The sequence below is a fragment of the Hyaena hyaena genome, unplaced genomic scaffold (genome assembly GCF_003009895.1).
Source record: "Hyaena hyaena isolate Hyena2069 unplaced genomic scaffold, ASM300989v1 scaffold_14, whole genome shotgun sequence".
NCBI classification, from domain to species: Eukaryota; Metazoa; Chordata; class Mammalia; order Carnivora; family Hyaenidae; genus Hyaena; species Hyaena hyaena.
Genome location: NW_024080646.1, coordinates 3511133 through 3537287, shown reverse-complemented (window position 1 = coordinate 3537287; position 26155 = coordinate 3511133). Strand labels below are relative to the sequence as shown.

At 44.3% G+C, this 26155-nt stretch overlaps 1 protein-coding gene across 2 annotated transcripts in view; it reads right to left on the bottom strand.

Moving 5' to 3' along the window:
* The window catches only part of ANKRD29 (ankyrin repeat domain 29), a 50808-nt gene extending 25242 nt beyond the window's left edge, over positions 1–25566 (bottom strand). The window contains exons 1-5 of one of the 2 annotated variants that reach the window (XM_039217622.1): positions 25434–25566; positions 16102–16212; positions 8127–8225; positions 3411–3509; positions 70–168 (exon numbers count right to left, since the gene is read on the bottom strand). In XM_039217622.1, the coding sequence (XP_039073553.1) occupies positions 70–168; positions 3411–3509; positions 8127–8225; positions 16102–16212; positions 25434–25454 (429 nt within the window). In that variant the 5' untranslated portion in view covers positions 25455–25566. The remainder of the gene's footprint in view (positions 1–69; positions 169–3410; positions 3510–8126; positions 8226–16101; positions 16213–25433) is intronic. The other variant, XM_039217629.1, reaches the window with a different exon arrangement.
* Positions 25567–26155: the final 589 nt, after the last annotated feature.

Sequence of the window (26155 nt, the reverse complement as noted above, 5' to 3'; positions counted from 1 at the left end):
ACTGCAATAGTTCGTGTGATGAGGGGATGGGCAAGAGTCCACCTAATGTCCCATTGAAAATGTACTCACATAGAGTTGGTCGTGGATATTGGCTCCATGCTTCAGCAGGGTCTCAACCACTTTCATGTGCCCATACTGACTGGCAGCCAGCAGGGCAGTGCCCCCATCCTGCAAGGTATAAACACATTAGAATCAGTGCAGGCACCTATTTACCAAGCAGGTGCTCCTCACATCGTAAGAGCTTTGGAGAAGACCTTTCCCGTAGATAACAAGGAACTCACTTTTCCTCTTTTATCTCTTTCACTTTATAATCATGATCGGGTTCATCCTAAAGACATCATTGTGTTGTACATGTGGATGACTTGTTTGAGATAGATTACGGTTATTGGACTGTGTTATTATGAGTAATTCCCTGTGTCAAATTCAGAAGCATCTATTTGCATCTGAATAAAGGAAACAAAGAATAGGAAGTCTGTACCAATCAGTTCTTCTTGAAATTTCCTGAACAGTCTCCTGTGGCTTCTGGCTAGAGAGCTGCTTGACAAATGTTGACTTCTCTCTGTGGTTCCCCCCAGCTGTGGGCCTCTGTGATTAGGGTGATTTAAGGAGTAACCTTCTGGGGCCATTGTCTTCAAGGGACACGGTCTGTATCCATTAAGAGTAGATAACTATAGCATATCCCATGTGTCTCTCACCATCCTACTGGGCATTTTCTTTTGAACATGTGCCAGTTTGTCCAGATCTCTTTTAAAATGTGAGCCCTAGAACTAAACAGAGCACCAAAAAATAGATGCGGTCTGATGTGGAATGGGACATTCCTTTGTTCCATCCACACCACTTTTATCTCAACGGCCTAAATTAGAATTAGCTTTTATATCAACCACATTGCCCTACTGACTCATTGAGTTTGTGGTCAACTGAAACCTTTAATGGTTTTTCTCAGGTGCTACAGCTAAGGCATTTTCCCCCCCATCTACAGTTGGTGAGCTGTTTGTTTGGCTCTGTGAATTGGTAGGTGGACATCTGAGCTAACTGTAAATAATGCAAGAATATGTCATCTGGTTCTGAAATACAAATCAGAACTGTAAGATAGTGTGGTTTCTAAATTTGGGCATAAAGTGTCTATCTGCCTGCCTTCACACTCCCACCCTCACAGGGTCTGATTCAGTAGGTCTGGGGTGAGGCCCAGAAACAGGCTTTCTGACCAGTCACATGAGGGGACTGTGGTGTGCAAGTGGCAGGTGGACCTCACTTGGAGAAACGCTGTTGTGGGAGCTCCACTGTTCACGGGCTGTGGCGGGTGGGGCAGGGCCCTTGAGCTGTGATTGGGAGTGGGGAGAATGGAGGACAGAGACTGGAGGGCTGAGGCTGGTGGTGGGGGCGGCTGTGGATGGAGTGGGTGGGCAACAAGAACTTGCTTACTAGCAGCAATGAGCACCAACATTCCCAACTTTTGCTCTGTCAATTTTCTCTTTGCCTAATGAAGTAAGAGAAGAGCTAAAATATGGTGGTTATTATAGAAGAGCTGGTATCTTTTGTTTTTAACGACATATTTTTGGGGGATATAGATTCAATAATGATGAGAACAACTGTGGAAATAAAGGCAGTTCTGATTACAGGATCAAATGAAAACTCAAAGCCTCTGGACATTCTATTCTTCCCATGGAAAGTTCTAGGATACCTGCAGCTGACCTAATGGAAACATTTGGAATTGCAATCTGGGTCCCATGTTCCACGGATTTCTGGGACAGCACAAACTGGCTGACAGACAAAGGCTTCAAGCCAGCATTAACTTGTTAACCAAGAAGACTGACACAGCCATAAGGCTGGCTGTGCATGATCATTCTGACTTTGAAGTTCAAAGAGTTGAGATTTCCATTTGTAGGACTTTACTTTCTCTTCTTAGTTGTATGACTTTTATAATGAAAAATAAAATAATTAATATAAAAACTATATATGCAACACATATATTTTGGATTATTGTATATTATATTCATGTTTGGAGGCACGTGCAGAGTCCAATTGCAGGTTTCAGAACAGACTGATCCTATTTGAAATTCGAATCTTACAGAAATTCACAGCATTTTAACAGAAAAAATAATTCACTGGAAACTCTCCTGATACACAAATATCACTACAATGGATTAAGAAAGCCGAAAAGATTCCAAGTAAGGCAAATTTCCAGGAGTTTTTTGGTTATGATTAGGTTGGAAGTAAGTTGATAATTACATAACTGATAAAGCACTTCAAATTCTCCTATTATAAACCATTATCTTGTAAAATCAAATTGTGAACACAAAATTGATCTTTTAACAACCTCAGTTTTCTTATCCATGTGTCAAACATGAAGAATCAATGACTTCTTTAAAGGAAGAACTACATTTCCTTGCCTGACTGTATCAACTGTAATCATGTATTATATATTTCAATGAGGACATCTCAGAAAGTAAACTGCTTGTCAAGTCACCCTTCTTAGAAATCTCTCAGATTTGGGGCGCCTAGGTGGCTCAGTGGGTTGGGCATCCGACTTCCACTCAGGTCACAATCTTGCAGTTTATGGGTTCGAGCCTTGCATCAGGCTCTGTGCTGATGGCTCAGAGCCTGGAGCCTGCTTTGGATTCTGTGTCTCCCTCTCTCTCCGCCCCTTCCCTACTAGAGCTCTCTCTCTTACAAATAAACATAAAATTAAAAAAAAAAAAAAAGGAAAGAGGGGTGCCTGGGTGGCTCAGCTGGTTAAGCAACCGACTCTGGCTTAGTTTATGATCTCACGGTTCATGGGTTTGAGCCCCACATCGGGTTCTGTGCTGACAGCTAGCTCAGAGCCTGGAGCCTCCTTCAGATTCTGTATCTCCCTCTCTCTCTGACCCTCCCCTGCTCATGCTCTCTCTCTCTCTCTCCCTCTCTCTCTCCCTCTCTCTCTCCCTCTCTGTCTCCCTCTCTCAGAAATAAATAAAAACATTAAAAACAAATTTTAAATAAAGGAAAGAAATCTCTCAGATTCACTAACATTGGCTTAATACTTCAACAGCTCCTATTACAGCACTGTGATTAACCTTGAAGTGAAAAAAAGCACGTGAAAACAGGGAAACTTATGAAGCCCCTGCTACTATTATCCACTCTGCTAACAAAAGTTAGTGTCCCAAAGTAGAAAGCTACCAGTTCAAGACAGAACTTAAATAATTTCCCATAAAACTCTCCAGTTGAGAGCCCAGAGTGAGATGTCACGTTTTATACTGAATCCCTAGGACTACCTTTGAACCATGACAAGTAACTTTGTGGAACCCAGCCTTCTTAGGTTTGAAAATCTTGTAAAAAGGGAAGCACAAATTCATATTATTGAAGAAGAGAAACGAGTATTCATGACTACTGATATTCTTCAACAGTGTATGAAATCAAGAAAGGTCTCTTACTTTGGTCCTAAATTCAGTGGATGCTCCAAATTCAAAGAGAAATCTCACGACGTCATTATGTCCTTGCTGGGCAGCAAAGAACAGGGCAGTTGTACCTGACTGGGAGAGAGCAAGAGGCTGGTTTTAAGACATATAGACTTGCAAACAAAATAAAACAATATCCTTTTATGTAACCCTGCTAGCCTAGGAGGTGGCTACACTTGGACTGATTATATTCCTCGTTCAGAGAAGTGAGAACACGAAAGGAGAATGTATTGTTGGTGCAATGCAATGAATGGTGGACTCAAAAGATATGTTCCTCTACTAATTTCTGGAACTTGTGAACATTAGCTTATAGGGCATGAGATGTGATTAACTTAAGGATTTTTGAGAGGAGGCACTTATCCTGGCTTAGCCTAGTGGGCCCTAAATCCAGTGACAGCTGTCTTTATAACAGCGATGTAAAGACCCATTTGACACAGAGGAGAGGGAGAGGCAATGTGCCCACAGAGGCAGAGATGCGGCCACAGTCCAGGAATGCCTGCTGCCACCAGAGGCTGGAAGAAGTAAAGAATGGGTTCTCCTTGGGGCCTCCAGAGGAGGTGTGGTCCTGCAGACACACCTTGAATTTTCTGGCCTCCGTAATCCTAAAAGTAGAAATTCTGTTATTTTAAGCCACCTAATTGGTGGTAATTTGTTACAGCAGCCTCAAAGAACTAACATGCTTGGTAATATAGGGATTCATTCACAGAGGGAAGAATTCCGGAAGAGTTCTGGTTACAAAGTTTAGTGCCCCAGAGTAGAAAGCTACCAGCACAGAAAGAATCTCAGTAATTCATTCAAATGGGCTCAAAATATTTCTCAAAATGGGACATAGGAACAAGAAGCAGCCTGATTCCAAATCTTAAACCTATCAGTGATACTCTGAGACACATGTTTTAGCATCCTCTCTTCCCAGCCATTTATACAAGCCTACTCAAAGACTGGTAGCCAAATCATTGGGTAACATGAGCAAATTCATACCACTCTTGTGGGCGATACATAGTTTTCATATAAAGACCACTCTTCACTCCAGTGCTTGGAGCATGGAATAGGTGAATGCTACACTTTCCCAGGTACGGTGAAGAGAAAATACTCCTTCCATGGCTTGCCTGGAAGTGTTAAAGTGGTGGGTTCTCACCCAGGTGGGAGAAGCCAGGAGGACTGTGCCCTAAGGATCACTGATCACTCCAAAGCTTGTTCTTAAGTGTGTGTATATGTGTGTGTGTCTGTTTGTATGCATGTGTATGTGTGTGCCTGTGTGAGAGGGAACAATGAGCCCAGCCATTGTGGCAGAACACTTCACAGTCATGGCCATCTATCTTGGGCTACTCCCCCAACCAGATGCTGCCCTGGGGAGGCACAGGTAGTGTGATCATTCCCAGAGCCTTTCAGCCTACAAGGCAGGAGTGATTTTCTCTTCGGTTCCCACAGAAACAAGTGAAAACATCCTCTCATTGCTTTCCTACAGTGGATGACACTGGGTTCCAGAAACCTTAAGATGTAATCAGGTCTGGGGGAAGAAACTGAGCTAGAAAAGGAAAACCATCATCTTCTTAATAGATATTAATTTTAGAAACTACCAGGAAGGGGCACCTGGGTAGCTCAGTCGGTTGCGTGTCTGACTCTTGGTTTCAGCTCAGGTCATGATCCCAAGGTTGTGGGTTTGAGCCCTGCTGCTGAGCGTGGAGCCTGTTTGGGATTCTCTCTCTCTCACTTGAAAGAAAGGAAAGAAAGAAAGAAAGAAAGAAAGAAAGAAAGAAAGAAAGAAAGAAAGAAAGAAAGAAAGAAAGAGAGAGAGAGAGAGAGAGAGAGAGAGAGAAGGAAGGAAGGAAGGAAGGAAGGAAGGAAGGAAGGAAGGAAGGAAGGAAGGAAGGAACTACTAGGGAGAATTTCTAGAAATTGTTTCTTTCTTCACTAAGAAAAAAGATTTGTTTTTCACTATTTTTTTGATATATTGATTTAAAAGTTGTATTTCAGCAGCTTGAGTCAATTTTGGAACATATAGGTAGTGTCAATGATTGTGCACATGAATGTAGCATCTGTAGACAACAGGAGCCAGACTTCATGACAACTGTACATGCAGCTCTTATGCCTGGGAGCTTGAGCCAATATTGCTGGTTCTCTTGAGCAATGGTCTCTCAGGACCATTAGCTTCTGGTTCTTGCAAGCTTTGTGTGTCTAGATACCCAACCTTAGAAAATAATGGCAGGTATTTTTTCAGGAAACAAATATTTTGATATGGATTAAGTGGAAAAAATGAATTAGAATGAACCAAGGTTGGGGTGCCAGGGTGGCTTAGTTGGTTAAGTGTCTGACTTCGGCTCAGGTCATGATCTCACAGTTCGTGAGTTCGAGGCCTGTGTTGGACTCTGTGCTGACAGCTCGGAGCCTGGAGCCTGCTTCAGATTCTGTGTTTCCCTCTTTCTCTGCCCCTCCCCTGCTCGTGCTCTGTCTGTCTGTCTGTCTCTCTCAAAATAAATAAACATTAAACAAAAAAATTTAAAGAATGAGCCAAGGTAGAAGCCTGTTATATGGGTGAGTTCCAGAACTCTCAGCTTGCCAAACAGATGAGGTGATCTTGGGATCTCTTCTCTTTAGCAGCTCTATCACCAGAGACTGGCGTGGCTGCAGGAAATTCAGGGGACCACTGGGAACTCACACAGCAAGATCATTTGAGTCACAGGTTACCTCTAAACTGGACTTTGGTAAGTCCTTGAGGGCCATTTTGTTCAATGCACAATAGTTTTCATACCCAAGAATATTAGTTGAGCAACCAGAACCAAACAGATCAATGTAAAACCATAAAAACCATACGTTGGCTGGAAATAAAACAAAGGTTTCTCTTCTCTCTCAGATTTTCACAATTGTTCTCAAGATATTTTTATACATGTTGAACTTGCCCTTCAGGATAGAGTTTTTTGAGTAAGCAGATCTGAACCATATTGTTTTTATTAAAGATCATCTGTCTTTTCTTTAAAGTTATAATAAACCAAGGCTGTAAAGCATAACAGAAAAACAAAACGATTAGGGTAATTTCAGACTATAATTCTAAATGGGCCCAAACATTTTCCTCCCAGAAGGAAATTAGCTGCTGACGTGAAAAGTGGACTAAAACAATGCTCCAGTGTTGTGGAAATTGCTCAGAAGAATCTGCGTGTGAGAAGATTGATTGGATTTGCTACAGTTTCTCTGAGTGGCTCCTCTTGATAGACCAGGCTTGCTGATCCAGGACTACGGAGAACCAGCCTCCAGATTCTATCCATCAAGTGCCAGTCTTCCATGGTCCACAGCCAAGGTGACACCCAAAGGGGACAGGGGACGGACTTTAGATGACCCATGGAGTATTCAACCCTCACACCAGGGATGTCTTCATTTGCTCACTCAAGGGGAGCAGTCCAGTCTAGAAGATGGAGTACTGATGGATGAAAGTTTGGTTGATGAATCATCCTTTCTGAAACAACTATAGGGCAGACCCTCGAATAAGACTGGATTAAGGAAAATCAAAGGCTCCAGTTTGGATTGGAGCTTGCCTCAGGATGCCATCTTATGTCTGAGTCAGTGTGGACTGAGAGGTCAGATTCGCTTCAGGGATGACCTGTGGCTGTGTCTCCGTAAAGGTGAATTTGCAAGGCCCGAGATTAAATCTGCTCAGAAATAAATGGATCCCCTCAGACCTGAATCCCAAAGTATGTTAAAATGCCCAGCCTCCCACTGCTCTTCTGCACTGGAACAAGAATGGGCCCTCTAACAAGACTGAACTCCCAGGATGGCTCTTGAATGAACTAACTCATGTTAGTCCAATGTTCACCACATGGCTTTTTTGGGGACAGTGTATTTAATACGTGGCCGGTCAGAGAAGCCCTTTGAAATAATGGATGATTGAGATAGTCCAGCAAGTGAGCCTCATTAAGAACAGGTTGCTGGGGTGCCTGGGGGGCTCCGTCGGTTGAGTGTCTGAATTTAAGGCCTGCGTTGGGCTTTTTGCTGTCAGTGAAGAGACCACTTTGGATCCTTTGTCCCTACCCTCTCTCTGCACCTCCCCTGCTTGCATTTTCTCTAAGATAAACATTAAAAAAAAAAAAAAAGAAGAAGAAGAAGAAGAAGAACAGGTTGGTGACCCAATCCTTTGAAAAATGCAATGATCTTTATGGAAATCCTATAACTGGGGCACCTGAGTGGCTTGGTGAGTTACATGTCTGACTCTGGATTTCAGTTCAGGTCATGACCCCATGGTTCGTGAGTTTGAGCCTGCTTGGGATTCTCTCTCTCTTTCTCTCTCTCTGCCCCTACCCTGTTTGCACATGTAAGCATGCATGTGCTCTCTCTCTCGCCCTCTCTCTCAAAATAAAGAAATAAACTTTTTTTTTTCCAAAAAAGAAAATCCTATAACTTCTAAAGCACCTCATCCCAAGGGAAGAAGGAAGTACTGATTTGAGCTTGGGAGGAAATGTCTGAGTGTTTAAGGAATGTGGTTAGAGGTCCTGTTACCTCAGACTACAACCCATGCTTGAGAACAGTCATTCAACTGAAGTACAGCTAATGATCCATTCCTGGGCCTTATTTTAGGCATAATAAAGCCTGCAATCTGGATTCTAATGTTATTTAGGAAAAAAGCAATGATTACTCGTCTTCCTTGCCAATTCACTACTGTGAACATTTTGAGTCATTCTTATCCAAGTGTAAAACCTGACCCACCTCTCTCTGGAGATTGATGTCTGCTCCTTGCAGAACCAGTTCCCTCACACAGTCTATGTGGCCGGCATAGGAGGCCACCATGAGGAGCGTGGTGCCATGCTAGACGGAGGACAGACAGATGAATGGTTAGCCCATCATATGTCAGACAGGGTCCTGGAGAAGAGGCTGCAGAGAAGTCAGCTCCACTTGGGACATGTCCAAGTGCAAAATTTCCCACAATAATAAAGGCATCTCATGCAGACTAGACGGGAAAAAGCAAAGCGACACATTGCTGAGGGTGGAATTTTCAATTTAAAAATTCACTTAATCCCATTACCTTCAGAAGTGGTCCAACTGAACCGTAATTACTGCACTTTAAGGCAGTAGGGATGTAATGGTCTCATTTTATGATTCCTATTAAATGATTCCTGAGCCAAAACACTGTTATTAATGTAGAAGATGGGTTAAGTGGTACCAGTTGGTTTTCTGAGTTTAGAAGTCTTTATATTAAAACTGATCCAGGTAAAGATAAAAGGCACCTCAGGGAAATGGGAGACCACAGTAGTCAGTCAGGAGCCCTGGGGTTCATGTCTGCCTCTGTCCTCAACCAATAGTGTAACCTGGGGGCAAGGTGCTCGTAATTCTTGGGGTTTGTAGTTTAATTTACAGTCATTTTGGAGGGCTTGGAATAGTGATCTTAACCACTACCTCTGCATGTGCAGCAACCTGTCTTTTGGGGGTGGATGACAAGAGAGAGACAGATGGTTCTGCACAGAAGGAAGGCTCACTAGGTATAGGATGGTAAGTGACTCACAAGCCTCATTGTAATTTCATCAGTGGGATTTTGTAGGAAGACAGTAGAATTGAATGGTCACTGACACTATGATCTTGGGCTACTTATGGAACCTTTGCAAGGCTCACCCTCCTCATCAGCAAAATAGGGAATAATAAAAGCATCTTCTGGATTATATTAAATGAGTAAGTGATATAATGCAGGCAACGTGCTTAGAATAGTAATGTTAGATATTAATTCAGTAACTGTTAAATATTGAAACTTTATGATACTTCAGTAAATGTTCGGTAATCATCTGGCTTTTGTTGATCTCTGTGAATGACAATACTAATTTTGGGAAAGTCTTACTTGCTATGGATTAAAAGGACAGGTTGAGTAAAAGAAAAAAAAAAGCTAACGGCCTCATAGAAGTACTCTATATTTTTTCTACCTCCATGTGACTGTGTTTGGTATTTGAATGCTAGACATTTGTGTAGGCTGTACCATCCATTATTAAGTTGAACACCTTTGTCTGTATTTTCCAAGATTAGAGTAGTGCGTGGAAGTTGGTATTACTAACTTCCTCCTGAATATGAACAATTTTTATTTAGAATGCAGATAGAAGAATCCTTGAATTAAAACCAATCTTGGGGTACCTGGGTGGCTCAGTGGGGTGAATGTCTGACTCTTGCTTTCAGCTTAGGTCATGATCCCAGGGTTGTGGGATCGAGCCCCTCCATGCTCAGCATGGAGCCCGATTAAGATTCTCTCACTCTCCTTCTGCCCCCTCCCCTGCTTGCACACACACTCTCTCAAATTAAAACAAAACAAAAATAATGTGAAGGATTGCTAGGAAGATAGTGAAGTAGGAGGACACTAAGCTCACCTTGTCCCATAGATACAATGGGAATATCAATAGATATACAATGGCAGTTACAATAGATAACACTCACATTGGTGTAAATAACTGAAAATGATCCAAAGATTGGAAGAACAAACTCCATAACTAAAGGTAGAGAAGAGTCCACACTAAAGAGGGTAGGAAGGGTGCAGATGTGGTGGGGAGCTAAATGGACCACTGCTGTATGCAGGGAGTGGGGGATTGGGGTAGGGAGGGAGCTGTGGAGAGGGAAGAGAAACTGACTATTTCACTGGGGAACCTGTATGTGGAAGGTTGAGTCCTCATAATATTTGGCTTTGAAAACTGGAGGGATAGAATTTCTGGACTTAAATCTTACAATTTTAAAAATCAGTGGCCCAGCTCTGGGAGAGGCTGGAGGGTGAGAGGAAACTGAAATCTTTACCCTTAAAGAGACAGCACCACAAACAGCTCATGGAAATAGAATACAGAAGAAGCAGTTTGAAAAATGCCTGGGGTATATGGGAGGGAGATTTATTTACTAGTCCCAGAGGTGTGCTGGAGGAGCTGGGAGCGTTGGAAGACTTCTCCAAGAACAAAGGAGCTGGCAGGAATCATTTCCTTCCCTGCCCTCCAGTAAAAACACAACCACCTGCAGGAACCAGTGCAGCACCCACATTCGCTACCTAGCTTGCTAACACCACTGCCCCTTCTTCTCCCCCAACCTTGGGCATGTTGTGGATCTACCCACTCTAATACGTTCTTGGCCAGAGTCTACTCAAACCAGGGCCACAAGTCTGGTAGTGTGAAAGCAGCCTCAATAAGGGCCAGCACCACTTCAAAGCAACTCCTGCCCTGGGGAGAAGGAAAGGTAACAATACACAGGACTCATACCGCAGCCCCAGCAGTGGGCTGAGGGCAGACGGCTGGTCTGATTGCAGGCCCCGCCTACCAACAAAAGATTCTCTGGACAACACGGGGAAAGTACACTGTAGTTTGGTGCTACTGCATCTCTGGCAAATACCTCGTATGATTAAACTCAAGCCCAGGACAGCCCCAGACTGGCCCACTAACACTATAGGGACCAAACACTGCCCAAAACAGGCAAAGAGAGCTACTGCAGATGTCTGAACTGAAGGAAAAAGTGGCTCAACCACAACAGCTGGGCACACAACACATATAGGAGACACCTCTGAAGCACCAGTTTCTGGTGAACATGGGACACTGCACTGCAAGGCACTACAGGACCTCTTCTTCATAAGACCACTACTTTCAAGAGCAGGAGATGTAGCTAAGTTTCCTAATACACAGAAATATACACAGAGAGTTAGGCAAAATGAGGAGACAGAGAACTATGTCCCAAAGGAAAGCACAGGACAAAATCACTGCAAGAGACCTAAGAAAAATGGAGATAAATAATATGCCTGATAGGGGTGCCTAGGTGGCTCAGTTGGTTAAGTGTCCAACTTCGGCTCAGGTCATGATCTTGTGGTTTGTGAGTTTGAGCCCCATGTCGGGCTCTGTGCTGACAGCTCAGAGCCTGGAACCTGCTTTGGATTCTGTGTCTCCTTCTCTCTGTCCCTCCTACTCTCTCACAAAGATAAATAAACATTAAAATTTTTTTTAAAAAATAATAGAGATATGATAGAAATCTATCTCTACCTATTCTCTATAGTGATAGAGAATTTAAAGTAATGGTCATAAAGATACTCACTGGAATTGAGAAAAGAGAGAAGGACATCAGTGAGACGCTTAAAAAGATAAAAAAGAAATCAATCAGAAATGAAGAACACAATAAATAAATTTAAAAATACACTGGATGGAATAAATCTTAGACTAGAAGAAGCAGAAGAATGAATCAGTGACATGGAGGACAGAGTAATGGAAACGAATCAAGCTGAGCAAATGAGAGAAAAAAAATATGCAAAATGAGAATAGATGTAGGGAACTCAGCAACTCCATCAAGTATAATAACATTTATATTATAGGGATCCCAGAAGAAGAGAGACAAAGAGGGCAGAAAATTTATTCGAAGAAATAAAAGCTTATAACTTCCTGAATCTGGTGAAGGAAACAGAAACTCAGATCCAGGAAGCACAGAGATCCCTCAACAAAATAAACCCAAGGAGATCCACACCAAGACACATAGTAATTAAAATGGCAAAAAGTAGTGATGAAGAGATCATTTTAAAAGCCACAAGAGGAAAGAAGAAAGTTAAGTACAGGAGAAATTCCATAAGGTTATCAGCCGATTTTTCAGCCAGATCTTTGCAGGCCAGATCTTCTAATAGATATGCAAAAAACAGAGAAAGGAATCCAGGAATATCACTAAAAAAAGCCAACTTACTATGAGAGAAGAGGGCAAGAGAAGAATGGAACAGAGAATTACAAAAAACAACCTTAAAACAAGCAAGAAAACGGCAATAAATACATACCTATCAATAATTACTTTGAATGTAAATGGACTAAACACTCCAATTAAAAGACACAGGGTGATGGAATGGATTAAAAAAAACAAGGTCCATCTTCATGTTGCCTATAAGACTCATTTCAGACTAAAAAACACCTGCAGATTGAAAGTGAAGGGATGGAGACACATTTATAATGCAAATGGATATGAAAGAAGCAAGGGTAGCAATACTTATATCTGACAAAATAGACTTTAAAACAAACTATAACAAGAGATGAAGAAGGACACATATAATCATTAACAAGAAGATAGAACAATTGTAAATATTTATGCACTGAACATGAAAGCACCCAAATACATAAAACAGTTAATAACAAACAAAAAGGAACTAATCGATAATAATACAATAATAGCAGGGGACTCTAACACCCCACTTAAATCAATGGACAGATTATCCGAACAGAAAATCAACAAGGAAACAGTGGCTTTGAATACACATTGAACCAGCTGGGTTAACAGATATATTCTGAACACTCCATCCTAAAACAGGAGAATACATATTCTTTTCAAATGCACATGGAATTCTCCAGAATAGATCACATATTACACTATAAAACAAGTATCAACAAATTCAAAAAGACTGAAGGTATACTATGCATCTTTTCTGACCACAATGCTATTAAATTAGATAGCAACTATAAGAAAAAAATCAGAAAGAGCACAAACACATGGAAGTTAATAACATACTGTTAAGTAATGAATGAGTCAATGAAGAAATCAAAGGAGAAATTTTTAAAAAAATACAGGGAGACAACTGAAAATGAAAACACAAAGATCCAAAATCTTTGGGATACAGCAAAAGTGGTTCTAAGAGGGAAGATTATAGCAATATAGTTCTACCTCAAGAAGCAAGAAAAATCTCAAATAAACAACCTAACTTTACACCTAAAGGAATGGAAAAAAGAACAAACAAAACTCCAAAACCAGAAGGAAGGAAATAATATAGATTAGAGCAGAAATAAATGCTATAGAAACTAAAAACAAATAAACAAGCAAAAAAACCAAAAGAACAGACCAATGAAACCAGGAGTTGGTTCTATGAAAAGATCAACAAAATTGGAAAACAGTGGCTTTGAATACACATAGGACCACTTAAATTTTTAGCAACACTCATCAAAGAGAAAAGAGAGAGAATTCAAACAAACAAAATCAGAAATGAAAGGGGAGAAATAACAACCAACACCATTGAAATACAAAGGATTATATGAGAATATTGTAAAAAAAATATGTCAAAAAATTAGACAATTAGAAGAACTGGAAAAATTCCTGGAAACATATAACTTACCAAAACCAAAATAGGAGGAAATAAAAAATTTGAGCAGACCAATTACTGGCAATGAAATTAAATCGGTAATCAAAAACACCCAATAAACAAAAGTCCAGGGCCAGATGGCTTCACAGGTGAATTCTACCAAACATTTCAGGAAAAGTTGATACCTAGTCTTCTCAAATTATTCCAAAAATATAAGAGGAAGGAAAACTTTCAAATTCATTCTATGAAGTAGTATCTGTTGATGTATTAAGCCAGACAAAAGTCTTTCCTTTATACTCAAAACTTGCTAGCCTGACAGATTGTTAATTCTCTAAAGATTAAGGTTACTTTATTTCACTGGCTGCTGGTAAAATATATCTTGTAAAACTAGCCGATTTTGAATAGAGGATACAGGGGATATAAATGTGGTGAAGACTCCAACAAACAGGACAGTGAAATACATACATTCATACATCTAAAAAGGCTGGAGGAAGCTACCATCGCACATCTTTGTGGTAGATGTGCATTAGAGAGATGAAGGAAGCAAAAAAAATGTAAACATCATGCGAAGACACCATTACCCTAGAAGTGAGGTGAATGTTAGCAAATCAAAGCTTTGCCATGTGGTGGGTGGCCTAGAGATAACATATTCATTCTTTAAATGCTGTTTGTCAGAAGTTTGAACATGGTCGTGAACTTGAGGTTGGGAGCGGTTCCCAGGAGAGCCTCAGGGCCTCCTCATGCATTCCATCAGCTCTCCTGGGAGTCCCAGGTGAACCGGAGGCAGGGCAGGACTGGTGTAGAGGTCATTCAGCAGCACCAGAGGCGCCTGGAACCCAGACTCCATGTTCAGGTGGCACCTGAAGGAGGAAGAAACTCTCCCGGTGAAACCTGGAGGGGAACCAACACCTGCACTGTTCCCTGTCTCCGTCACCGCCAATCTTAGAGACTCTTTCAAAATCCATGTCTGAAATTACCATCATTTAGGCTCCCTCCTTTGGGTTAAGGAATTATTTCTCCGAAAGCTGTTAACAAAATGAATTTTTATGATAAACGAGGAGGAGTAAACATATTGGTATCTGGTCCTAGTAGCAAAATTTCTGTCTGAAATAGCTACTTGTCACCCAGCAGACAGACAGGGACAGAGGATGAGCTCTGAGAGAGAAAGCAGGTGGCAGGACAGGTGGCACTGAGGAGGAAAGGGCACAGGGAAGGCTGAGTACGGGGTACTGTCTGGGGGGCAGGATGTGCGTGGTGCTGTGAGGAGGCTCCTAGGACGCTGGATATAAGGAAAAAGCAACAGAGGTGGCTGAAAACAGGTGACTTCAAGTCAAAGAGGAGAAGTGGTCATCCACATGGCCAGTGGCTGAGGCCACAGTGAAAGCCAGCACTCCTCATCCAGTTTGGCCCAGGGGGGCCCTGCTGCCCATGGAGACCCAAGCAGGACTGGGGGGGCCAGTTCACAGATGCCTGACCCCATACCAGTCTGGGTCCTGGCAAGGAAGAGATGGCACATTTGCATCAGGATAGTGGGAGGAAACTTCAATAATGTATAAAGCTGTGCCCTGGGTGCAGGGACACTACAGGAACAAGGCTGGACGAAGAGCTAGCAGCAGTGGCGCTCTCCTGCCAGCCCGGGCCTGAAGGCACAGGGCTGGGGTGGGGACGGTAGACACTCCTAGAGAATGAGAGCATTGCTGCCAGACAGAGCAGAGGACACTGGGGGTCCTCCCACTCTCTGATTCCTACCAGTGCTCCCACTGGCCAAACCCAACCAGAGGCCAGAGGGAAGCAAGTCCACGAGGCTGTACATTTCGGTCTCTGGGACACACAGCAAGCTGGAGAAGGGTCCGAGTGGACCTGGAGGTGCCAACGCCAGATAACGGCACACCGATGCCCCCGGTGGGCAAAGCAGAACAAGCTTTGCTATCTCACCCGGGCTGATGGCTGATCTCATGTAGAGAATCTGTGCAATGAAAGCTGGAAATGGCACATCCTGCTTTTGGGAGAACAATAGGGCCCATCTGAAAACAGTTTTACTCCTAAAATAAGAATATTTCTGCTGTTTCTCTTTCTTTTTCTCATTTGAGGTTTTCCTGATCCCCAGAGATGCAGAGTCCTGCTGAATACAGAGAAATCACTACCTCTATCCGGAGAGGGAGGGCCCCTTAAGTGACACCTGTAGGGGGCAGTAGAGTCGATTTTTAGATCCCCTCCTCCCGAGGAGCGAACTGACGTTTGCAAAGACAACAAAAGGTAGGAAGCTTCAGTTTTCTTACCCTCATAGAAAAGCCCATTTTCTACATCCGGGGCAGCCCTCTTCTGCTCTGAATCATCTCCACTCTCCGTGAGAGGAGTTGGTTTGAATTCTCGGACTAAAAACCCTTTCCTCTTGGAATCTGACAATTCTGATTCCCAGTGAGGTGCCACTTCCTTTATTGCGGCCACCTCTGGTTTTATGCACATGATGGTTTGCCCGTGTGCTTTTACGCTCACCATGGTACCTTGGAGTTTTACAAAGGCAGGCAAACATGAAAGAATAGACCAGCATTGCAAAGGGAAATGTATTCATGAGCTGCTCTCATGCCAGCAGGGGAAAGGGCGTGTCCTTGGCATGCATATACCGAATGAATCCATCCGTACACTGTCCCTGCAGTCCACATCCACCCGACCGCTGTTCAGCAACAGCCTGAGCAGAGCCAGGTTTCCTCTCCTTGCTGCCCAGAATGCGGCATTGGCAAGTGGAGTTTCCTTCTGCAGAAGCAAAACGAAACAGGCTCTTAAGATCAACATCAGTTAATCTGACCGTTTCTACGCAAATACATCATTCAAAAGGCGAATTTCCAGATGTGTTGTAGCGTCTGAAAGACCGCTCCTCCAGCCATAGATGATGGTAATACACTTGGTTATGGAACACATTCTGTTTCATACCAGATACCGGAACCACAGTGCTGATATGAAGAGCAATGTTGTTGATAATACAGCACTATTAATACTCTATTTCCCACCAATGTCCTCACTTTCCTGCCTCTGTGTCTTTGTTCACAGTTTCCTTTTTACTTGAAATGAATTCTCCCCCATCCTTCAAGCCCAACACCCGGGTTAAATGCTATTTCCTCCCCGAAGTGTTCTCAAATCCCTCTTCACCTCTAAACAGAGAGAAATCTCTCCCAATTCTGACCTCAACCCACACCTTTTCTGTGCTTTCAACTTTCTACCCAGTTCCAGCTGTCTGGGTAAATGTTTCACTTTCCCTCCACCAAATTTTCTTTGCTTTGGCTGGAAGTTGCCAGGGGATTCATTTAAGAATAAAGAACTCTGGGCAGGAAATGCTGTTACGTGTCCTCATATGGATCCTTCTTTCCACTGCTGTGTGATTTTAAAGTTGCAAAATTAATATGGGAACCATCCTATGGAAGGAATACAGCTGGCAAACAGTTCTTGAAAAATCAGACCAGCAGAGTGGACTGCAGTACAATTGCCTTTTCTAGAACACATCAGTTTGGATCTGTAGAGAACAGTCCATGCCGGGGGAAAGTGGAGCTGAAAGAGAGGTTCTGGAACCAGACAGCTTTGCATGTCAACCCCAGCCTTGGGCAAGTGACTTGGCCTTGGTAAGTCTTACACTACCCGACTTGAAGTTCATGGTAAAGATTAAATAATATAAGTTAATTGGTGAATACAGTGCCCAACACATCATAAATGCTTACAGATGCCCGCTTCTTTCCCTCTGTCCACTTTTCTTTACAAAGTTGAAATAGATAGGCAAAATTAAATTCAGAGTATCGATACTAGTAAAGAATTTTTTTGGTATCAGGAAATTTTCTAGCATTGAAATTATTTAACAAAAGTGCTTTTTGGGTGGGCTTAAAACACCTATCTGACCCCAAAGAGCTTTTGTGTAAGATATCTTTTAAGTATACTGACAAGATATTAAATTCAGTTTCTCTTTTTTTTATAAGCTTCTTCAAGGCAGGCCTGTTTCTTTTTTCTTTTTTTTAAGGTTATTTATTTATTTATTTATTTTGAGAGAGGGAGTGAAAGAGAGAGAGAGAGCAAGCAGGGGAGGAGCAGAAAGAGAGGGAGAGAGAGAATCCCAAGCTGACAGTGTAGAACCTGACTCATGAACTCGAACTCATGAACTGTGTGATCATGACCTGAGCCAAAACCAAGAGTTGGATGCTTGACCTACTGAGCCACACAGACATCCTTTAAATTCAGTATCTTACTTGCCTATGCTAAGTTAAAAAGAAATCACAACAGGGGCGCCTGGGTGGCTTAGTTGGTTAAGCGTCCGACTTTCGCTTAGGTCATGATCTCGCAGTTCGTGGGTTCGAGCCCCGTATCGGGCTCTGTGCTGACTGCCAGCTCAGAGCCTGGAGCCTATTTCAGAGTCTGTGTCTCCCTCTCTCTCTGACCCTCCCCTACTCACGCTGTCTCTCTCTCTCTCTCCTAGAAATAAATAAAAATATTAAAAAAAAAAAAGAAAACACGTCAGCCACAGCACAGAGCCATCTAAATATTAATTTTTAAAAATTTTTAAGTAATCTCCACACCCAACATGGGGTGCAAACTCACATCCCTGAGCTCAAGAGTCACATGCTCTACTGACTGAGCTAGCCAGGTGCCCCTCCATGGAGCCATCTAAAATGAAAGAACAATGAGAGACCAAGCAAGGTGGCATTTGTTGCTATGAGGATTTTTTGTCTGCAGCCCTTCAGCTCATGAACAACTTAGTGCTCTTAGTGTGTTCTTGGGTGAGAGCGTGGCCAAGTGGGGAATGCCAAGCAAGTGACAAACATACTTCAAATAGTTTCCCGCCTCAGATAGGAGAACAAATGCCACCTCAAATTCCAGATGAATAATTTGCTTTCCGTGAAAGCCTAAATGGGATGGTCCTGGGAGTTTTCAGGCCAAACTGCACTGGTGACACTCACACCCGGTGTTTGCGGCTCTTGTTCCAGTCTGGCTCCATCATTACATCTGTCAATAACTGGCCGAGGCAATGGCCAGGCAGGCCTGACTTGTATCATAAATCATGAAACAATGCCCTTGCGGCAGAGAGATTTCACAAGGCCAAAATGAAGTTTGGAGGGTGAATTAGGAAGAGAACGTAGTATGCATCAGGGAACAGCTCTGCTGACTTTTCCTGAGACAAGAAGACTTGAGAGTAATAAATTGTAAATCATTTTTAGTGATGTTGTTGTTTCTCTTTAACCCCAAATTATTTTCAAAAACCATTGGCGCATGACAAACTTCTATCGTCATAATAAGCTCTCCAATTGGGAGCCTTGAGGATGTCTCTGGGGCTTCCTCTCCTCCCAGAGCCAGATTTCCTGGTTTCCTTTGAGGTTCTAGAAACTGAGCTTGGTGAACAGCTGTAAAGATTTCATTTTCCCTTGATTTACCAAGAGATGGAGGCAAGATGAGTAGTTGATTTGGGGTAAGAAAGAGCTGAGTTCAAGTCTGAAGCCCGCTACTTCCCAGCTCTGTGACTCTGGGCAGGTTATTTAACTTCTCTCTGTCCCAGTAAAATGGAACTAAGAATTCCAGTGGAAGCACCTCCGCCATGTGTTGTTAAAGGATTAGAGGGGAGAATACATGGAAACACAGTTTGAAGGTGAACACTCAAGAATTGTCACTATAAATGCTATTCCTCACAGCTCTCTGAAATGCTGGTCCAGGCATTGGCAATTTGTTTGGTCACTGGCAGGTGATGGGGTCGGGGCACTGGCCAGGGGTTAGGACATGAAGTATGAGTCAAAACCTTGAGCTCTGCTCCAATGGCTTTATGGCCCCGCAGGAAAGCATGTCATGCCAAGGCATCAGAAATTATTACAGGTGGGGCGCCTGGGTGGCTTAGTCGGTTGAGTGTCCGACTTTCACTTAGGTCATGATCTCGCGGTTTGTGGGTTCGAGCCCCGCGTCGGGCTCTGTGCTGACAGCCAGCTCGGAGCCTGGAGCCTGTTTCAGTCTGTGACTCCCTCTCTCTCTGACCCTCCCCTGCTCACGCTGTCTCTCTCTCTCCTAGAAATAAATAAAACATTAAAAAATTTAAAAAAAAAAGAAATTATTACAGGTGCTAGAGGAGGAATGTGGATTACTTACTGAGAGAAGAGAATGGCCAAGCCCATATGAGGCGGGTGGCCAGGAATGGTTTCAAAGAGAAGGAATTCTCGAGAAGAGTTTTGGAAGACAAGCGGGGAACTGGGTAACAAGCATCCTAGGCAGAAAGTGTCATGAAAGCAAAGATGTGGAGGCTCTCCACAGCATTCTGGGAACTGTCACTAGCTTGGAAGGGCTGGACTAAAGGAAAGGAGCGGGAAGAGGGCAAGAGACAACGTGGGGCTGTAGGCAGTGAGGGCCAGATCCTAAAGGATCTGCGCTGCTGTGCGACGGAGTTTGCCAGGGCACTGGGGAGCCAAGACAGGGTTTTAAGGTGAGGAGATGCTATCGGTTTTGTGTTTCAGAAAGGTCCTTGTGGCAGCTTCAGGGAGAATGGGTTGATGACTGGAGCTAGACTGAGGGCAGTGTCTACAAGGGTTAGGGGACTATTGCATAGATGGGGCAAGAGAATTTAAGGGCCCGAGCTCAGGCAAAAATAGTGGGACGGAAGGATTGGACTGTATGTGCGGGAGAAGGTGGGAGAAGGAGGCTGGGCTGACTCCCGGGTCTCTGGTTTGAGTGCCTGGTTAGGGCAGTGCCATTCCTCAAAGTGGGAAACATCAGAAGAGGGGCAGACTTTGGGGAAAAGGAGTTCAGCTTTGAACATGCTTTCCAGTAAGGGGCTTCCTGGTGGAAAGGACTCCCGAAAGAATGGATACATTCTTCCATCCCGCTGTGGCAGACACATTTAGTGGAGGGCAGGAGTCTTGTGCTTGTTCAACACTAAGTGCTTGCTCTGTACCGCTTGGTATGTCCTCTCCACAGGCCGTCTCACTGAATCCTCACCACTGCTCAGTGAAGTGGGCGCCCTAGCCGGCTGCATGGGTGAAGGTAAGGGAGATGACAGACAGGCTTGGGGTCACACAGTCTGGTGCCTGGCACTGCCCTGTTAGCCATCACACTGTTCTGCCTCCCGGGGAATTCTGGAGGCAGCAAGGAATAAGGCAGTGCTGACCCCAATGACCTCCTTCCTACCCTCATTCCAAGCTCCTCTTCTGCCAAGATGGAAAGTCCCCTGACCCCGCTTCTCTTTAGGGTCTACACACATCACATTGCCTGGACAACTTCCAAACCTCCCCTGGGTATGATATGCACATAATCATAAATGCTGTGGAGTGAAGCAGGGGCAAGACCTCTAGCCTTTGAAGGAGATGATGCATGTGGAAACGCTTTGCTATTTAACCTCTTTCTTGATTTTTCTGATCTCTGCAACAAGGCCAGTGAGCCTCCCTTGGGCTTGTCGGTCATGATCTGAGGAATGGCAACACCAACCACGGCTGAGATCTTGCTCTTTATCCGGCATGCTAAGCACTTTCACTGCTCTGACGCATTTCATTAGCAGAACAACGGCACGACATCGGTGTTTTCATTATTCCCATTTTTAAGAAGAGGCAACTGAGGCACAGACATGAATTACTCAAGGTCATACAGTTAGCAAGTAACAGAGCCAGCATTCAACCCCATCTTTGAGTCTAGAGTCTGAGGTCTTTCCCTGTGAGAAAAACAGAGTGTAAACTTCGACATATGCCATTATTTTATTCTTTTTTTTCTCACCTCTACTTCCAGATTTTTGGCTCAAACACTGCTCATTATTACACTACCAGCAATTAGTTACAGGAAGGAAGGGGAGAGGAAACAGAAGGGAAATTGTTACTTGTACAGAACTGGAATTCTGATTAAAAGCTAAGAGGGGGGTAGAGATTTTATAAAGGTAGAGTTGAAAAAAGGGTTTAGATCATGTGGGTTTTGATTGTGCATTTATTAATTCAATCAAGAGGACATGAGCTTTTCTCAGTCATGAACTTCTTCGATGTTAGAGGCCACGTTAAGTAAGAATAGAATGCAGGACTGGGAAGCCATGCACAGAAGGACACTTTTGAGATGACGCGGGCTATTCTCATCCATTGTCCCCTTTGTGCTAAGTATCTGAAATTTTCAGAAGCTTGATGAACATTAGAAAAGCCTACTCCTGTGTTGTCAGTACGGTTACACTTCTCAAGGTGATAGGAAGCTGAAGAGAAAAAGTGATTTGCCCCAAGCATTCTGCCTTGGAGGTAGGATCATTCAACACCAGCATTTCCAAACTCAGGACTCAAGACCATGTGGAGAGTCTGTTTAAGACCTAGATCTCGAGAACAGGCAAATCTATAGAGAGAGAAAGCAGAGTTAAGTTATCGAAAGCTGGGAAGCTAGTCAGCTGGGGTCTAGAGTGACGGGTGACGAAGATATTCTAAACTTGATTGTGCTGATGTTTGCACAAGTCTGAATATACTGAAAAGCACTGAAATGAACACTTTACATGGGCGGGTTACATGATACGTGATTTGTATTTCAATAAAGCTGTTTAAAAACATGCATGGCTTAGGGACACCTGGGTGGCTCAGTTGGTTAGGCATCTGACTCTGGATTTTGGCTCAGGTCATGATCTCACGGTCCGTAAGTTGGAGCCCATTGCTGGGCTCTGCGCTGGCAGTGCAGAGCTTGCTTAGGATTCCCTCTCTCTCGCTCTCTTTCTGCCCCTCCCCTGATCACTCTCTCTCAAAATAAATAAATAAACTTTAAAAAAATGTGGCTTTGTAAATTTATTTTCCTGTAGCTCATCCAAATAATTTTAGCTGACTGGTGGACTGGAGCTAATGATGGATGAGATCATTTACATACTTTCAGAACAAGGATGGAACATATAAGTGCTCATACTTTTGGCCAAGGCATTAGCAGTTTCCATCATGAAGATGAAACATGGCATTGAGATGCTTTATCCTCTTGAGTAAAATATGCTCAAGAAAGGCCCAAGTATTATTTATCTACCAATGTTTCCTCTACAGTGGTGACTTCCTTCACTGTGTTAAGGGTCTAATTCCTCAACTGTGTTAGGCTTTTGACAACCTCAGTCCTGAAGAATAAGTCCTGAGTAGTTGAAACAGCTGTTAGAAAGTCAAAAGTCAATGCACTGAGATCTGTGAACTTTATTCCACAGAGGCCCAGACCTGCCCCCTGAGTTTGCTTTTACTTTAAAAACAATTCTAACTGGGGCGCCTAGGTGGCTTAGTCGGTTAAGCGTCCGACTTTCGCTTAGGTCATGATCTTGCTGTTCGTGGGTTCGAGCCCCGTGTCGGGCTCTGTGCTGACTGCCAGCTCAGAGCCTGGAGCCTATTTCAGAGTCTGTATCTCCCTCTCTCTCTGACCCTCCCCTACTCACACTGTCTCTCTCTCTCTCTCTCCTAGAAATTAAAAAAAAAAAAAAACAATTCTAACAAACATGTGTCTGTTTTCCCAACCAGAACAAATTAGGACTTGCCAATTATGAAAGAGGAAGTTTACTGGAGATAAACTGATAGCAGTGATTGCTGACAGCTTAATGGAGGAAGGAGAAAACATAGATGCAAAAGGGGTCCGTGTGGCTCAGAAGCAAATAGCCTTACATGTGATTACTCTAAGTCATGAATAAGAAGCTACCTTGTGATTTATAATGCTCTGTTCATTCTCCCATAGACTCAGCTAACAACGCCAGAGCTTTTATTTATTTATTTTATTTTATTTTTTAAATATTTTTATTTATTTCTAGGAGGGAGAGAGAGAGAGAGAGAGAGAGAGAGCGTGAAGAGGGGAGAGTCAGAGAGAGAGGGAGACACAGACTCTGAAACAGCACAGAGCCCGATGCGGGGCTCGAACCCACTACCGCGAGATCATGACCTAAGCGAAAGTCGGACGCTCAACCGACTAAGCCACGCAGACGCCCCTCAATGCTAGAGCTTTTAAACAAAGGCTTTGGAGATCCAGGAACAAGGGCCTCTGAGACTTTCTGAGGCCCGTGAAAATGAACCGTTAATCTCTGGCTCTAAAATCAAAGTGAATGAATAAATAGCTACAAAATGTACTATTTTTGTCAACTTCTATTCACTGCTAAATTTGGTATTGAGAAAATATTGATGGCACGTGAAAATAATTTGTAGGTCTGATGTTCTCAGCATACAAGAATTATGGGCTATATGTGAAAACTGTAGAAAAATCATGGACAAATGTAAATTAAGTGTTATTCATGGCTAAGTTGTTTTTAAAGCAATATTATAAAAACCCTTCCAAAAATGTACAATAATAAGTCTCTATTATGATCTTGGGTTGTGGGTACATTTTAATATATTTGATAGGATGCTGGCGAGGGCGAGTGCTGGCTTAGGCAACTAGCCTGTGACTCTACTCCCCTTGCCCTCAAGCCTTCCCTCTGTGCCCTTTGAAAGTCCACTTCCAGGAGCATCAACTCCTCATCCTTAACCCGGCATAGAGGACTTCCCTGTCTCCGTGCTGTAAGCCCCCAGCACCTCCAACACCAGCTCTGGGGTAGAAAATGGGGTTAGGCTCTCCTCATTTGTCTTCCAGACCTGCCCTTCCAGTCAAGTGGACAAATCTCTATTCTTTCACGGCTCAGGTCATCCCACCTTCTTGTCCTGGGCCTCACCTCACCTAGTAGCTGTCACTTCCTGATCACTCTCCCTTTTTCACTGCAAATTCTGGCACCTTCCCTTCTACCCACCCCAAATTCTGATCTTATCCTGGCCTTCATTTCACAAAACATCGATATGGTCGCTAAACCTTACCTCCTTTCCTCTAACTCCTGTGGAAGAGGGTTTCCTCCCCATCTGTCTAGTGGGAACCCCTACCACTAATGAAGTCCCACTCATGTCCTCTGCCTCACTCTCCTGAATGCTTCATCACTCAGCTCCGTCATCCCCTCTATCGAGCCACCTTAGCATCATTTTAAATATTTATTGGGTGGCTCAGTGGGTTAAGCATTTGACTCTTGATTTCAGTTCAAGTCATGAGTTGTGGGATCCAGCCCTGCGTCAGGCTCTGTGCTGAGCATGGAGCCTGCTTGAGATTCTTTCTCTCCTTCTCACTCTGCCCTTCCCTAGCTTGCACACATTCTCTCTCTCTCAAACTCTATATGGTAACTCTATATTTAGCTTTTTGAAGAACGACCAGACTGTTTCCTAATATGGCTGCATCATTTACACTCCTACCAGCAATGTATGAAGACCTGAATTTCTCCACTTCCTTGCCAACACCTGACATTGTCTGTCTTGTTGATTATCGTCATCCCAGTGGGCATGAAGTGGTGTCTCATTATGGTATTGATTTGCATTTCCCAGATGCCCTTGGCTCAGAGGCACATCAGTATATTTTAACTATTATTTGTATTAAGACCTCTCAATAGAGGCAAATCAACTATCATCCCTTTCACCCTGAAATGTGAGGATTAAATGGAATGACTTTAAACTCGTTTAAGAGAAAACTCCTTTGGACACTGAAGTCCGGTAATCAACTGCAGCTCCACTCTGTGCTGAACTCTCGGCTTCACGTCCAAAAAGTGCCCCGGAGAGGAGGCGACAGTGGTGCCACTGGCCTTCCGAAACGAGGACGCAGAACCGGGAATCCTTGCCGCAGCCTGGATCTGTTCGGAGGCGCCGCCGCTGGGAAGTGCTGACTGCGAGACTCCTCCCCGCCCCGCCCCCGCCCGTTACCCGGGCGACAGTCCCCGCCGCCCCTTCGCCCAGAGGCCAGACTCCCCGACCTGCGGCCCTAAGTACCGAAAGCCTTTCAGGCAGAGCCCACACAACCAAAACCACAAACCACAGGAGCCATCCTAGCCAGGTCGCTTCCTCCAGTCCCTCGCCAGCAGCCTGCGCGGCGCTCACTCCACCCTGGGGGCCGCGGAGGCGGCGACAGCGACCCCGGAGGACCCCAGGTGCGGGCTCGCCGCCGCAGGTCTGCCGCCCGGCCCGGCACTCCCTCCCGGAGCTCGCGGGGCTCACCTTGAAGGACATCTTGCACATGTCCGCGGCAGCCCCTGCGCGACCCGCGCGCTTCCGGCCCGGGGCGCCCGCTGCAGCCCGCCCTCTCGTCCCCGTGGCGTTCCGCAGTGGGGCGGCCGCCCGCGCCGCGCGCTCCCGCCGCCACCGCCTCAGACTGGGCCCGGGCACGGGCCGCCGGGGGCGGGGCGGGGCGGGGCCGCCGGGGGCGGGGCGAAGGGGAGCGCTGGATCGGGAGCACTCAGGCCCGCTGTCCACCAACCCACCCAGGAGACGCTGACCTCCGCTGGCACTGTGCGCACTCTCTATCTACACACACACACACACACACACACACACACACACACACACACACAGACACACACACCCCACACGCACAAACCACTGCTCACACAGCCATAATCGCAGTCTCACACTCACCAGTGTGCAATGCCACACTGAGCACGTTGTCCACCTTCAACATACACAGTGCTGTCCACACTCCCGTCCACACACCCGCCCTCTTTCCTACACACATTCCATGTACATCCTCAATGTTGCTACACATACACACACTCCAGACTCCACACACACACTGATTCACACATAATACTCCCACACTCATATCTGCCTAGACACACTACACACCCACCCCCAATCCTACACCTCTCACATTTTCCAAAAGAGCATGATCTGTATCGATGCCTCCCAACCTTCATTATCGCACAAATATTGATAATATAAAA